At 42.5% G+C, this 13,053-nt stretch overlaps 1 protein-coding gene across 1 annotated transcript in view; it reads left to right on the top strand.

Moving 5' to 3' along the window:
• Positions 1–13,053, top strand: part of LOC143840806 (kinesin-like protein KIF28) — a 65,403-nt gene that overhangs the window by 3,424 nt on the left and 48,926 nt on the right. The window contains exons 2-4 of the mRNA XM_077344288.1: positions 8,743–8,934; positions 10,559–10,762; positions 12,292–12,327. Coding sequence (XP_077200403.1) covers positions 8,743–8,934; positions 10,559–10,762; positions 12,292–12,327 — 432 coding nt within the window. The remainder of the gene's footprint in view (positions 1–8,742; positions 8,935–10,558; positions 10,763–12,291; positions 12,328–13,053) is intronic.

Below are 13,053 nucleotides of genomic sequence, written 5' to 3' on the forward strand. Positions count from 1 at the left end.
TTCTTTTCACAACTGGGAAAGTGTCTGCCATTAATTACTAATATGGACAGTTTTATTTCTCCAAAGATTTTGTGAACTACAACTAAACTTAAAAGGACTGATTAGCTGTTTTAGCAAAGAATTATCATACGGCATAACTTGGATACTTTGGCACAGTTAACTAATTAGCCACTGATTTATCTTTTTTATATATTTGTACTCTCATGATCCTTGTTCCATTTTGTATGAGGAAGAGTGCTTGCATTTGAAAGCTCATGCCTTGAATAAATCTTGGTTGAATCCTAGAATCATAGAGTTGGAAGGGACCTCCTGGATCATCTAGTCTAACCCCCTGCACTATGCAGGACACTCACAACCCTATCGCTCACCCACTGTAACCTGCCACCCCCTTTAGCCTTCACAGAATCAGCCTCTCTGTCAGATGGCTATCCAGCCTCTGTTTAAAAATTTCCAAAGATGGAGAGTCCACCACCTCCCGAGGAAGCCTGTTCCACTGAGGTGAGGCTGAGAGAGCACTGATATCACTGCCCGGTCAGAACAGTTTTATCAGTGCTGTGGCGAGCCCAAGGTCACCCAGCTGGTTGCATGTGGGGGAGCGCAGAATTGAACCTGGCATGCCAGATTAGAAGTCCACACTCCTAACCACTACACCAAACTGGCTCTCCAAGTGATGTCGAACCAGAGCAAAGTAAAGCAGTACCATCACCTCCCATGATCTGGACACGATACTCCGTTTGATACAGCCCATATTCCCATTTGCCTTTTTAGCCACTGAGTCACACTGTTGATTCATATTCAATGTGGTCTACTAAGACTCCTAGATCCTTTTTGCACATACTACTGCCAAGACAAGTCTCCCCCATCCTATATTGGTGTATTTGGTTTTTCCTACCTAAATGCAGAACTTTACATTTGTCCCTATTTAATTTCACTTTATTTAGTTTAGATCAGTTCTCGAGCCTATCAAGATCATCCTATATTCTGATTCTGTCTTCTGTTCTGTTTGCTACCCCTCCCAGTTAAGTATCATCTGCAAATTTAATAAGTATCCCCTCTAATCCCTCATCCAAATCATTTATAAATATGTTGAACAACACAGGCCCCAGAACAAAATCCTGGGGCACTCCATGACCCATTATGCATGGCCACTGGTATGGTGGGTGAGGGTCAGACGGAAGATCCAGAGGAGGAAGCTGCGTGGCAATCCATGTATGAACGGCACGGCGGCAACGTCCAGAGCAGCCAGGGGCGATGGCCGAAGAGACAGCAATGTGGAGCAAACAGGAAGGGAGCACAGTGCGGGTCTTCCCGGACCCGGACCATCAAGTAGGCCACTGTGCCGGAAGCGCCTGACAGCTGGGCTGCCAAGTGCACGGGCAGGCACAGTTGACAGGTATGCTGGTTGTGCTCAGTGCGTCCAAGCAGCTGGAAACGGAAAGAGGGCGAGCAGCAGACGCAGAGGGCAAGGGACGGTACAGTGGCCCGCAGCAGTCGAGGGACCGGAGACCACGGGATGGAGCGCCACGGTGGCAGCCGCCCTCCCCGATTATGCACGCTCTCTCTCCAGCGCTGCATCTGGTTGCACCCTGGCTGGGCAGCTTCACTTTCTTCTGCGTTTCCCTAGCAAGGGTTTTTCGGCAGCCTGCATCAAACCCGTGTTCGGCCTCTGCCGGTGGCGTGCATTATCGGGGATTTCCACCGCCGTCATTCTAGCTCGACGGAACTTCCCTCCATGCATACTGGGTCCACTTGACACTCTTCTGGTTTTAAAGGTGCTATTGGACTCTATTTTTGTTGAAAAGCACAATGTTCATATTCCTGTGACAGATAATAGTTTGGCTGCACCATGGTCACCTTTGGGACTTGTTATTTTACCCAATTTAAACAACAGGTCTGCACAACTGCCACAGCCTGTTTGTATTGTATTAGCTACCTTCCATAGTTTACATGGCAAATCACATCCTGTGGCCATCTTGTTGGTGTTTATCACATTATGGATATTGGGCAGAATGGCTTTAATCCATTTTAGCAACCATTCATTCCTGAGATTTGATTGCAGGATTTGTGCAGGCCTTTTTGCCAGTTGTTGGGACTTTGGTCTGGATCTTGTCAGAGTCAAGAAACAGGCTCCAAGTCCTAATATTTGACTGCACCCAAACCCAGCAATCTAGGGCTTGCCATGTGGGCTCTCCATGTCTCTGGCTTTCACAATCTGTAAACCCACCCCAGCCATGTCTTTGTGAATGAGCAATGCTCTGTTTTCAGTGATCTTTCTATATTCATGACAAGAGTATTTTGCCTTCAGAGATGTGGGGCAGCAATGTGGCACCATGTAGGTAGCCACTAGGTTGGAGTGGGTTTAATATACCTGCTGATGGTTCTCATTGCTATATTGAGTTGAACATCAAGTCTGTAGATGTGAGGACTGTTGAGTCACACTGAAGTACTATATTCTGCAGTACTATACACCAACCCTAAAACTAAGCATCTAAGTGTTGTAGCCAATGCATCCTAAGCTGTACCACAGAATTTTTGGAGAATGTTGTTTCATGTGCATATTTTCCCTACTACATTGGTAAGATGGCGTTTATAGCTCAAGGTCCTGCCCAGGGTAATGTTAAGGTACTTATGTGTATGGTTGTGTGTACATTCGGTACTATTAAAGTAGACATTCAGTTCACGGTTAGCAAGATTGTTATTGAGATGGAAATAGGAACATTCTGATTTTCCTGTACATAGAGTGAACTGCCATTTATCGTAGTAGCCAAAATGTTGAGGTCCATAGTATTTCTTCAGTGAGTCCTTTCAACTGATTTGTGTCTTGCTGCAATCGCCATGTCATCGGCATAAGCAAATTTGCTGGATATCGTCTCAGGAACATTGGAAGTGTATAGATTGAAAAGCACTGGAGCAAGGACCTGGGGTAGACCATTATTCCATTTCTTCTGCTTGCTGATTGACTGACTCAGATTTGAGAGTAACAACCATCTTTGTTTTCTTTAATCCCCTTGGGAGTCTTCCTGTTTTCATGATGTCTATGAGCCACTTGTGTGTGAACATGCTGCTGTTAATCATGAAATCATAATGGATGCAGTCAAAGACTGGTGCCTTTCCACTCTTGATATCCTTCCGTTCTATATGAAATCTCATCCACACTGAAATCTCCTGACAGCTCGCAGTCTTCAGGGCAAGCGTGTTCCAAATTCTGAAGTTCTTTTTTTATCCTGATCGTAAAATCTTGGACCTTTGAGTTCTGAATAGGGAAACCAGTTGGGCAGATACCTAATTTGATATTACTTCTGGATTTGTTTGGCACACAGCTGGGCTTGCATTTGGTGTTTTTTTTTAACTGGCTCCAGGGTTTCCTTCTGGAATCCAGATTCCCACTTGCTTTAGTCCAGTTTTTTCTGAATGCAATACAAGTTCATCTGCTATTTCTGAGTCTTTGCTGTTGAGGAAATTTTGATATAGCCTTTCACTCTGGTCAGTCCAGCCTGGAATAAATTCTTCTGGAATATACATACATACATACATACATACATACATACATACATACATACATACATACACACACACACACACACACACACACACACACACACACACACACACACATACACACATACACAGAGAGAGAGTTTTGCATTCACAGTCCATCTCAGTGCAAGGAACCCTGGGCATCAGAAAGCTAATTGACTGAATATGTGTCAGCTACAGAGGCACACAGTCACATTATTTATTTATTTATTTAGATTTATATACCGCCCTCCCCGAAGTCTCAGTACTATATGTCACATGTCACAGTACTATAGTAAGTTTTAAATATAATTTATATTGTATGGAATTTTAAATATTTAAAATTATTTATTTATTAGATTTGTTTCCTGCCACTATCAGAGAACTGTCTTGCAGTGGGTTACAATCATAGAGCATAAAACCCACAATCATAACAAAGCACCCCAAGTTAAATCCCAACATTACAAAAAACCAGACAGCAGCATAAAAACTCTCCTCCTCCTCCCCACCAGCCCTACCATACCTGGCACCTCAAGAGTAATTTTGGGTGCCTGTCCCAGATGCTTACATGTGGATATAAGGAGGGGGCCTCATCTTCTGCTCCCCAGCCACAACCAAAGACCTGGCAGAAGAGCTCCATTTTACAGGCCCTTCAGAACTGTGAACGATCTTGCAGGGCCTTCAGCTCTTCCAGGAGCTCATTTCACCAGGATGGGGCCAGGCCTGAGAGGGCCCTGGCCCTGGTTGAGGCCAGGTGAACTTCCCATGGGCCAGGAGCCACCAACAACTTTGCACCCACAGAGTGCAAGGCCTTGTGAGTAACGGTCATGGGTCAAAGAAAATTACATTTTATTGCTCAGCTGTCTGTAAATATGTACCTCTCACTAGATATGTATGTTCTATGTTCCCTATATATGTGTTGTTGTTGTTGTTATGTGCGAAGTCGTGTCCGACCCATCGCGACCCCATGGACAATGATCCTCCAGGCCTTCCTGTCCTCTACCATTCCCCGGAGTCCATTTAAGTTTGCACCTACTGCTTCAGTGACTCCATCCATCCACCTCATTCTCTGTCGTCCCCTTCTTCTTTTGCCCTCGATCTCTCCCAGCATTAGGCTCTTCTCCAGGGAGTCCTTCCTTCTCATGAGGTGGCCAAAATATTTGAGTTTCATCTTCAGGATCTGGCCTTCTAAAGAGCAGTCAGGGCTGATCTCCTCTAGGACTGACTGGTTTGTTCGCCTTGCAGTCCAAGGGACTCGCAAGAGTCTTCTCCAGCACCAGAGTTCAAAAGCCTCAATTCTTTGACGCTCGGCCTTCCTTATGGTCCAACTTTCGCAGCCATACATTGCAACTGGGAATACCATAGACTTGACTAAACGCACTTTTGTTGGCAGGGTGATGTCTCTGCTTTTTAGGATGCTGTCTAGATTTGCCATAGCTTTCCTCCCCAGGAGCAAGCGTCTTTTAATTTATTTGCTGCAGTCCCCATCTGCAGTGATCTTGGAGCCCAGGAAAATAAAATCTGTCACTATCTCCATTTCTTCCCCTTCTATTTGCCAGGAATTGAGAGGGCCGGATGCCATGATCTTTGTTTTCTTGATGTTGAGTTTCAAGCCAACTTTGGCACTCTCCTCCTTCACCTGCATCAACAGGCTCTTTAGTTCCTCTTCACTTTCTGCCATTAGAGTGGTATCATCTGCATATCTGAGGTTGTTGATATTTCTCCCTGCAATCTTGATCCCAATTTGTGACTCCTCTAATCCCGCATTTCTCATGATGTGCTCTGCATACAAGTTAAATAGGCAAGGTGACAGTATACAGCCTTGCCGAACTCCTTTCTCAATTTTGAACCAGTCAGTGATTCCATGTTCAGTTCTCACTGTTGCTTCTTGACCTGCATATAAATTTCTCAAGAGACAAATAAGATGCTCTGGTATTCCCATCTCTTTAAGAACTTGCCACAATTTGTTGTGCTCCACACAATCAAAGGCTTTAGCATAGTCAATGAAGCAGAAGTAGACGTTCTTCTGGTACTCCCTAGCTTTCTCCATGATCCAGCGTATGTTGGCAATTTGATCTCTAGTTCCTCTGCCTCTTCGAAATCCTGCCTGTACTTCTGGAAGTTCTCGGTCCACATATTGCTGGATCCTAGCTTGTAGGATTTTGAGCATAACTTTGCTAGCATGAGAAATTAGTGCAATGGTGCGGTAGTTTGAACATTCTTTGGCATTGCCCTTCTTTGGGATTGGAATGTAAACTGACCTTTTCCAATCCTGTGGCCATTGTTGAGTTTTCCAAATTTGCTGGCATATTGAGTGTAGCACTTTTACTGCATCGTCCTTTAAGATTTTGAATAGTTCAACTGGAATGCTGTCACTACCACTAGCTTTATTGTTGCTCAGACTTCCTAAGGCCCATTTGACTTCACATTCCAGGATGTCTGGCTCCAGGTCAGTAACTACCCCATTGTGGTCATCAGGGATGTTAAGCTCGCTCTTGTATAGTTCTTCTGTATAATTTTGCCACCTTTGTTTGATCTCTTCTGCTTCTGTGAGGTCCCTACCATTTTGGTCCCTTATCATACCCATCTTTGCATGAAACGTTCTCTTCATATCTCCAATTTTCTTGAAAAGATCTCTGGTCCTCCCCATTCTATTGTTTTCTTCTATTTGTTTGCACTGTTCATTTAAGAAGGCATTCTTATCTCTTCTAGCTTTTCTCTGGAATTCTGCATTCAATTGGGTGTATCTTTCTCTTTCTCCCTTGCCTTTCACTTCCCTTCTCTCCTTAGCTATTTGTAAAGCTTCCTCAGACAGCCATTTTGATTTCTTGCATTTCTTTTTCTTTGGGATGGTTTTAGTTGCTACCTCTTGTACAATGTTGCGAACCTCCGTCCATAGTTCTTCAGGCACTCTGTCTATCAGATCTAATTCCTTAAATCTATTTGTCACCTCCACTGTGTATTCGTCAGGGATATGATTTAGTTCATACCTGAGTGGCCTAGTGCTTTTCCCTACTTTCTTCAATTTAAGCCTAAATTTTGCAACAAGAAGCTCATGATCTGAACCACAATCAGCTCCTGGTCTTGTTTTTATTGACTGGATAGAACTTTTCCATCTTTGGCTGCAGAGCACATAGTCAATCTGATTTCTGTGTTGACCGTCTGGTGATGTCCATGTGTAGAGTCGTGTCTTGGGTTGCTGGAAAAGAGTGTTTGCTATGACCATTGTATTCTCTTGACAAAATTCTACCAGCCTGTGCCCGGCTTCATTTTGTACTCCAAGGCCAAACTTGCCTGTTATCCCGGTTATCTTTTGGCTTCCTACTTTAGCATTCCAATCCCCCATGATGATAAGCACATCATTTTTGGGCGTTGCTTCTAGAAGGTGTTGTAGGGCTTCATAGAACTGATCAACTTCATCCTCTTCAGCAGCAGTGGTTGGGGCGTAGACCTGGATCACTGTGATGTTGAATGGTTTGCCTTGGATTCGAACTGAGATCATTCTGTCATTTTGGGGATTGTATCCCAAGACTGCTTTTCCTACTCTCTTATTGATTATGAATGCTACTCCATTTCTTCTGCGAGATTCTTGTCCACAGTAGTATACCTGATGGTCATCTGAATTAAATTCACCCATTCCTGTCCATTTTAGTTCACTGATTCCTAAAATGTCGATGTTCAGTCTTCTCATTTCTTGTTTAACCACATCCAGCTTGCCTCCACTGTTTATTAAGAAGTATAATATGTAATGTGTAGCCTTTTTAGTTAGATAGGAGGCCTAACCAGAGTTGGGCCCCTGAATTATGTTGACAACTGACATTCCTGAGGGCGGGGCTCAGCATGTATAACCTCCCACTTCTCTGAACGTAACTCAGAACCGACAGTGTTGTCCCTGGATACTTTCACTTCTTAAAATAAAGAACTTTTGTTTCATAAACAAGGTTGCTTATTCACAGAGTCGAAGATCCTGACACTGCCAAAGCATTTGTCTTTGGAACTCAAGCTTGCAAAGTGAAGTTCTTCATTCAGTAGTGATAAATGTAGGAAACATCATATGCATCACCATAGGATGGACGAGACTTGTCTTGGCAGAAGTACATGTGAAAAGGATCTGGGGTCTTAGTAGACCAGACACTGTGGCTAAAAAGGCAAATGGGATTTTGGGCTGTGTTAAAAGAAGTATAGTGTCCAGATTATGCAAGGTGATGTTACCGCTTTACTCTGATCTGATAATACTTCACTTGGAGATTGTGAGTGGGTGGACAGGAAGGGATGTGTCAGTGTTTGTCTCTTGTGGCCCTTGCTTGCATAACCAGGGAATTTCTGACTGCCACTGTGAGATGGTAGGTGAATTTCCTCCAGGCCAGACTGGATTCTGGAGATTTTTCTTTTCTTTTCTTTTTTTTTTTTTGGGGGGGGGGGGAGAATCACTTGGTCATGAAACTGGCATCACTATAGGTAGGCAGGTAGTTATGAGTTCCTACATTGTGCAAGGGGTTGGACTAGATGACCCTGGAGATCCCTTCCAACTCTTGATTCTATTATTCTAAGTTTCCTATCTTGCACAACTGACTTCTTAACACAAGGTAGGTCTGGACACCTGGTCCGTCAGTCTCTCAACTGAGGGTTAGTTTAGAGGGGCTGGTGTTGGCTTGTAACCCTGGAATGTGAAGATTCATTCCCCAGTATTGAGCATTCTGCTCTTGATCTATACCCCAAAGCTTCCTTGTTGAGACAAGAGAACTTGGACAACATGTGAAAATAGACAATAGGATATGTTGAGAATATAGAAGGATATCTGAAAGGCTTGATTTAAAAAAAAAATAAATAGAAAAAGCCTCAATATTAAGGAATATCTATTTAAAGCTTAGAACTGTGCATGTGTGTGAAATAATTACCCAAACATAAAAAATCTGGCATTTTTGTGTGTGTTCTTATTACTAAGAGCTTTACTTTTATTAGGTCTATTAATGTGCTACTGAAATCAAATTATCTAATTATACCTAATTATAATTATCTAATTATACAATTATACAAATATTTCTTCCTGTTTGTTGCCTCTAGCTCCTCTTCCTCTGTTTAGCACATGATTAACAATAATTTTGCATGTTCCATGTAGACCACCCATAAACTTACCATCCATTATATGATGTGAGTCAAACCAAAAAAGCCTGAAGTTTGCAACAAGCGTTCTATTGATTTTTACATTGTCTGTAATTTTAACAGAGAGAAAAGAATGCAGGAAGCAGATGTGTGATTTCTATGAATTCCAACATCACAACCATACAGGATCCCAAGAATCCAAGTAATGTGAAAACATTTACGTTTGACCTGGCCTATTGGTCTCACAGTGGCTTTATAAAGGACCAAGATGGCAAACTCATATCAGCTGACCCAAGCAGCAAATATGCAGGACAGGTAAAAGACATAAAAGGCTGTATCTATTAAGACGCTACCATGACACAGTTTCTAAAGCGGTGATGATGCTGCATTTCTTGTACATAATTTACAATGTAAGATTTACATAAGAAATAAACAAAAATTCCAAGCACAATGCTTGTGTTTTAGGTGAGGGGCTGTTGCTCAGGGACAGGTCCATTCTTTGCATCCATTCTGTCTCCAGTTGTTGTTAGTTGTTAGGTGCGAAGTCGTATCCGACCCATCGCGACCCCATGGACAATGATCCTCCAGGCTTTCCTGTCCTCTACCATTCCCCGGAGTCCATTTAAGTTTGCACCTACTGCTTCGGTTACTCCATCCAGCCACTTCATTCTCTGTCGTCCCCTTCTTCTTTTGCCCTCAATCGCTCCCAGCATTAGGCTCTTCTCCAGGGAGTCCTTCATTCTCATGAGGTGGCCAAAGTATTTGAGTTACATCTTCAGGATCTGGCCTTCTATATGATCCAACCTTCGCAGCCATTCATTGCAACTGGGAAGACCATAGCCTTGACTAAACGCACTTTTGTTGGCAGGGTGATGTCTCTGCTTTTTAGGATGCTGTCTAGATTTGCCATACCTTTTCTCCCCAGGAGCAAGCTTTTAATTTCTTTGCTGCAGTCCCCATCTGCAGTGATCTTGGAGCCCAGGAAAATAAAATCTGTCACTATCTCCCCCCCATCCATTTGCCAGGAACTGAGAGGGCCAGATCTTTGTTTTCTGGATGTTGAGTTTCAAGCCAACTTTTGCACTCTCCTCCTTCACCTGCATCAACAGGCTCTTTAGTTCCTCTTCACCTTCTGCCATTAGAGTGGTATCTGCATATCTGAGGTTGTTTATATTTCTCCCTGCAATCTTGATCCCAATTTGTGACTCCTCTAATCCCACCTTTCTCATGATGTGCTCCGCATACAAGTTAAATAGGCAAGGCGACAGTATACAGCCTTGCCGAACTCCTTTCTCAATTTTGAACCAATCAGTGATTCCATGTTCAGTTCTCACTGTTGCTTCTTGACCTTGTCTCCAGTTAGAAGGATGTTATTCGCAGGATCTGGAAAGATTTGTCTCTACTGGAATCTCTAGAGAACCACTGGATCAGAACAAACACGACCAGATAAACCAATGATCAGGTGGCTCAGTTGATTCAACTTTATTTCCTACATCTGAAGATGATTAATTTGTATATTCAGCATATTTGTTACTAATAGTGCAAGTTTTTTAGGCTAGTTCCATGTGCCATTTCTGTGAGGTGCTCAGGTTTGTTTAGCAGAGCACAACCCATCAGACGGACAACTTGGAAATTGGTGTAAATTCTATTTATTTTTTCTGGGGATCAAAAGTGTCCCCATATGTGCAGCAGTACCTTTCTAGTGGTAGCCTGTACCAAATGTCGGCCCTCCAAAGCAGCATACCATGATATTCTTGGGTTTGCTACCTAAAGGCCATCTCCTTCCTGGTGTGCATGAGCTTTGTCAGGGTCTTGTCACATAAAACTGCTTCCCACACTTCTGATACTGAAGCCCTACCAGAGAAGACAGTAGGCTCCTATGTGATTCTAGATGTTTGTTGGATATGACCTACACTGCATTTTTAACATCTATTAACAGAGAGAAGTTTTTCATGACCTTGGTGAGGGAGTTTTGGACAGTGCTTGGCAAGGCTACAATGCTACCCTCTTGGCTTATGGTCCAACTGGTTCAGGAAAGAGCTATTCCATGATTGGATATGGTGCAAACAGAGGCATCATCCCAGTGGTGTGTGAAGAGCTCTTTAAAACAATTCAGAATAAAGAGAAGAACTGGCAATATCAGGTATGTTCAAGCTGTGTAAATGTTCGTAAAATAATTTTTGAGAGATTTGTATTTTAAGTGTAGCACATTGTGTGTGTGTGTGTGTGTGTGTGTCACGTACACAATTGTGTGTGGAGCCAAAGGCAATTTTGCACAAGTAGAATTTCTGTGAATTCTATCCCACAGTCTGTGCCACATCCATGCTGTTCCATAGAATTTCCCAATCCCAGGAGTGAATGGAGTGAAACACAAAGAGCTGCAATAGGAAGATTCAAATGGGCAGCCATGGAATGGTTGAAGAAATCTTGTTTCATTGTATCTGAAGAAGTGTGCGTGTACAGGAAAGCTTGTACCTTGAATAAAACATTGGTGCTCTTAAAGGTGCCACGGGATTCAAACTTTGTTCAGCTTTAGTAGGAAGGGAGAGATAGAAAAGCCATGTTGCACATGCAGAACTCCACTCCCACTTCTTTGGATTCAACCCATTGTCCGGAAGGATGCCAAGGCCCTAGTGCATTATCAAATGTAGCAACATTTTGAAGAAGTGAGGAAATAATTTATTATGAAGATGCTTGCAAGTCATCGTAGTTGTTATCCAACTTCAACCTGGCATGGAAAGACTCCCCAAAGCAATGATTTATAAAACTCTAATAGGGCTGGGCCTCTTTTAGACTCTGATGTAGTTGCCTCATAAACGTTAGGATCAGTTAGAATCATCATAGTTGCCAATTTCTCTTTGGCTATACCAACTGTACTCAGGTTCTGTACTGGGTGGAGATGGAGAAAGTGGGTTTTGATGGATGCCTCACACAATTCATTCAATTTGAGAGTTTATTTTCAGTTTTTGGATCCATCTTTAGTTCTGTTTGATTTTTAAACCTTTTGGAGACTGCCGACATAATAATTTCTGTTAATTTCTGTTGTGGGCATGTGTGTGTGCAGTGACAAAACTATAACATAGTTCAGTTTGTTTTTATTCCAGTTGTATTTTTTATTTTAAAAGCTCTTCGCTTTGAAAGCTAGTTTTCAAGAGAGTGACTGAAATAGCTAAGTTAAAGGTAACCAGAAAGACCTGACACTGTGAGTGGGTGGGAGCCAAAATAAAACAAGCAGAATCCTACCATTCGAATACAGAAGACTGACAGAATTCTTCCTGGTTCCTCTCCTTTGTCACAGGCCTTTCCACCCCTTTGATTAGAATGATCATTTCTGATGTTGCAGGACATTTGCAGAGCAAGGAGGGGAGAAAGTATGTAATCAACCCCTTCCCTCAAAGGAGCTTGTTTGAGGAAGCAGAAGGAAGAGGGTTTTCCTGTCCTCCCTGCTTCCACCTGCATGACTATTCCCCTATGTGGTCCTGTGGTCCTGGGAATGATCTCACCAGGGTCAGAAAGGTTGCAAAATAAGAACAGAATGTGAGTACATGAGATGTTTTGCATACAAAGTAGTAGGATATGAGTCAATGTGTATTAAATGTATGTGGACATCGCTTCTGACATTGGTTAAAACATATTTCTTTAAAGCTTCTTGTTTGTCTTTTCCATTTTCAGGTTACATTTAGTATGCTGGAAATTTATAATGAGCAGGTAACTGTAATAAAGCTATTATTTTGTTCATAATTGGGGGGGGGAGGGATCATTTAAATACGTGGCAGCAATCTCTTATGCCCTTTTTCTTCTGTGGGAAAGAAGCACTGACGGAGACCCAGAAGATTCTTCCAAAGAGCATTCATTCTTGAAATATCAAATCATTGCCTCCCACCCAGGACCCAGGCTATTCAAATACATCATCTCATGTTGTGTGGCATAGCAATCATACATGCTCAGTTCTCATAATTTAATGGTCACAGCTCAAAATAAGTCCATGTTCAGTAGTTAGTTTCTCTTTGGTAAACTACATTTGCACATGGTGCTGTTAGGGAACATCTTGCCCTTCATTACCACACAGGCTCCAGTCTAATATCATGTTGAGAGGGACCAAAGCCATTCTCACACTTCATTATATACTGCACTATCATAGCAATGTAGTAATCATTCACAACTAGATTTTCCTGTGCAGACCAGTCAAGACAATGACATAGTTGCTTATAGTTCAGTGCTTTGCAGTATCCAAACACGTGTAAATGTAATTCAAGTCAAGCCAAGCTGTCCAGAAGGCAATAGTACAATAACTGACATAAGCAAAATCATGTTTTCTTTTACCTACAGTAGCTGTCCTACTAAGGCAACTGTTAGGTGCATACCTATTAGTCTCTCTATGCTGGGCTTCTGTGATGTTTACAAAATGAAATGAAAGTAGAAACCAGTGTTCTA

This window comes from Paroedura picta, chromosome 1 (assembly GCF_049243985.1).
Source record: "Paroedura picta isolate Pp20150507F chromosome 1, Ppicta_v3.0, whole genome shotgun sequence".
NCBI lineage: Eukaryota > Metazoa > Chordata > Lepidosauria > Squamata > Gekkonidae > Paroedura > Paroedura picta.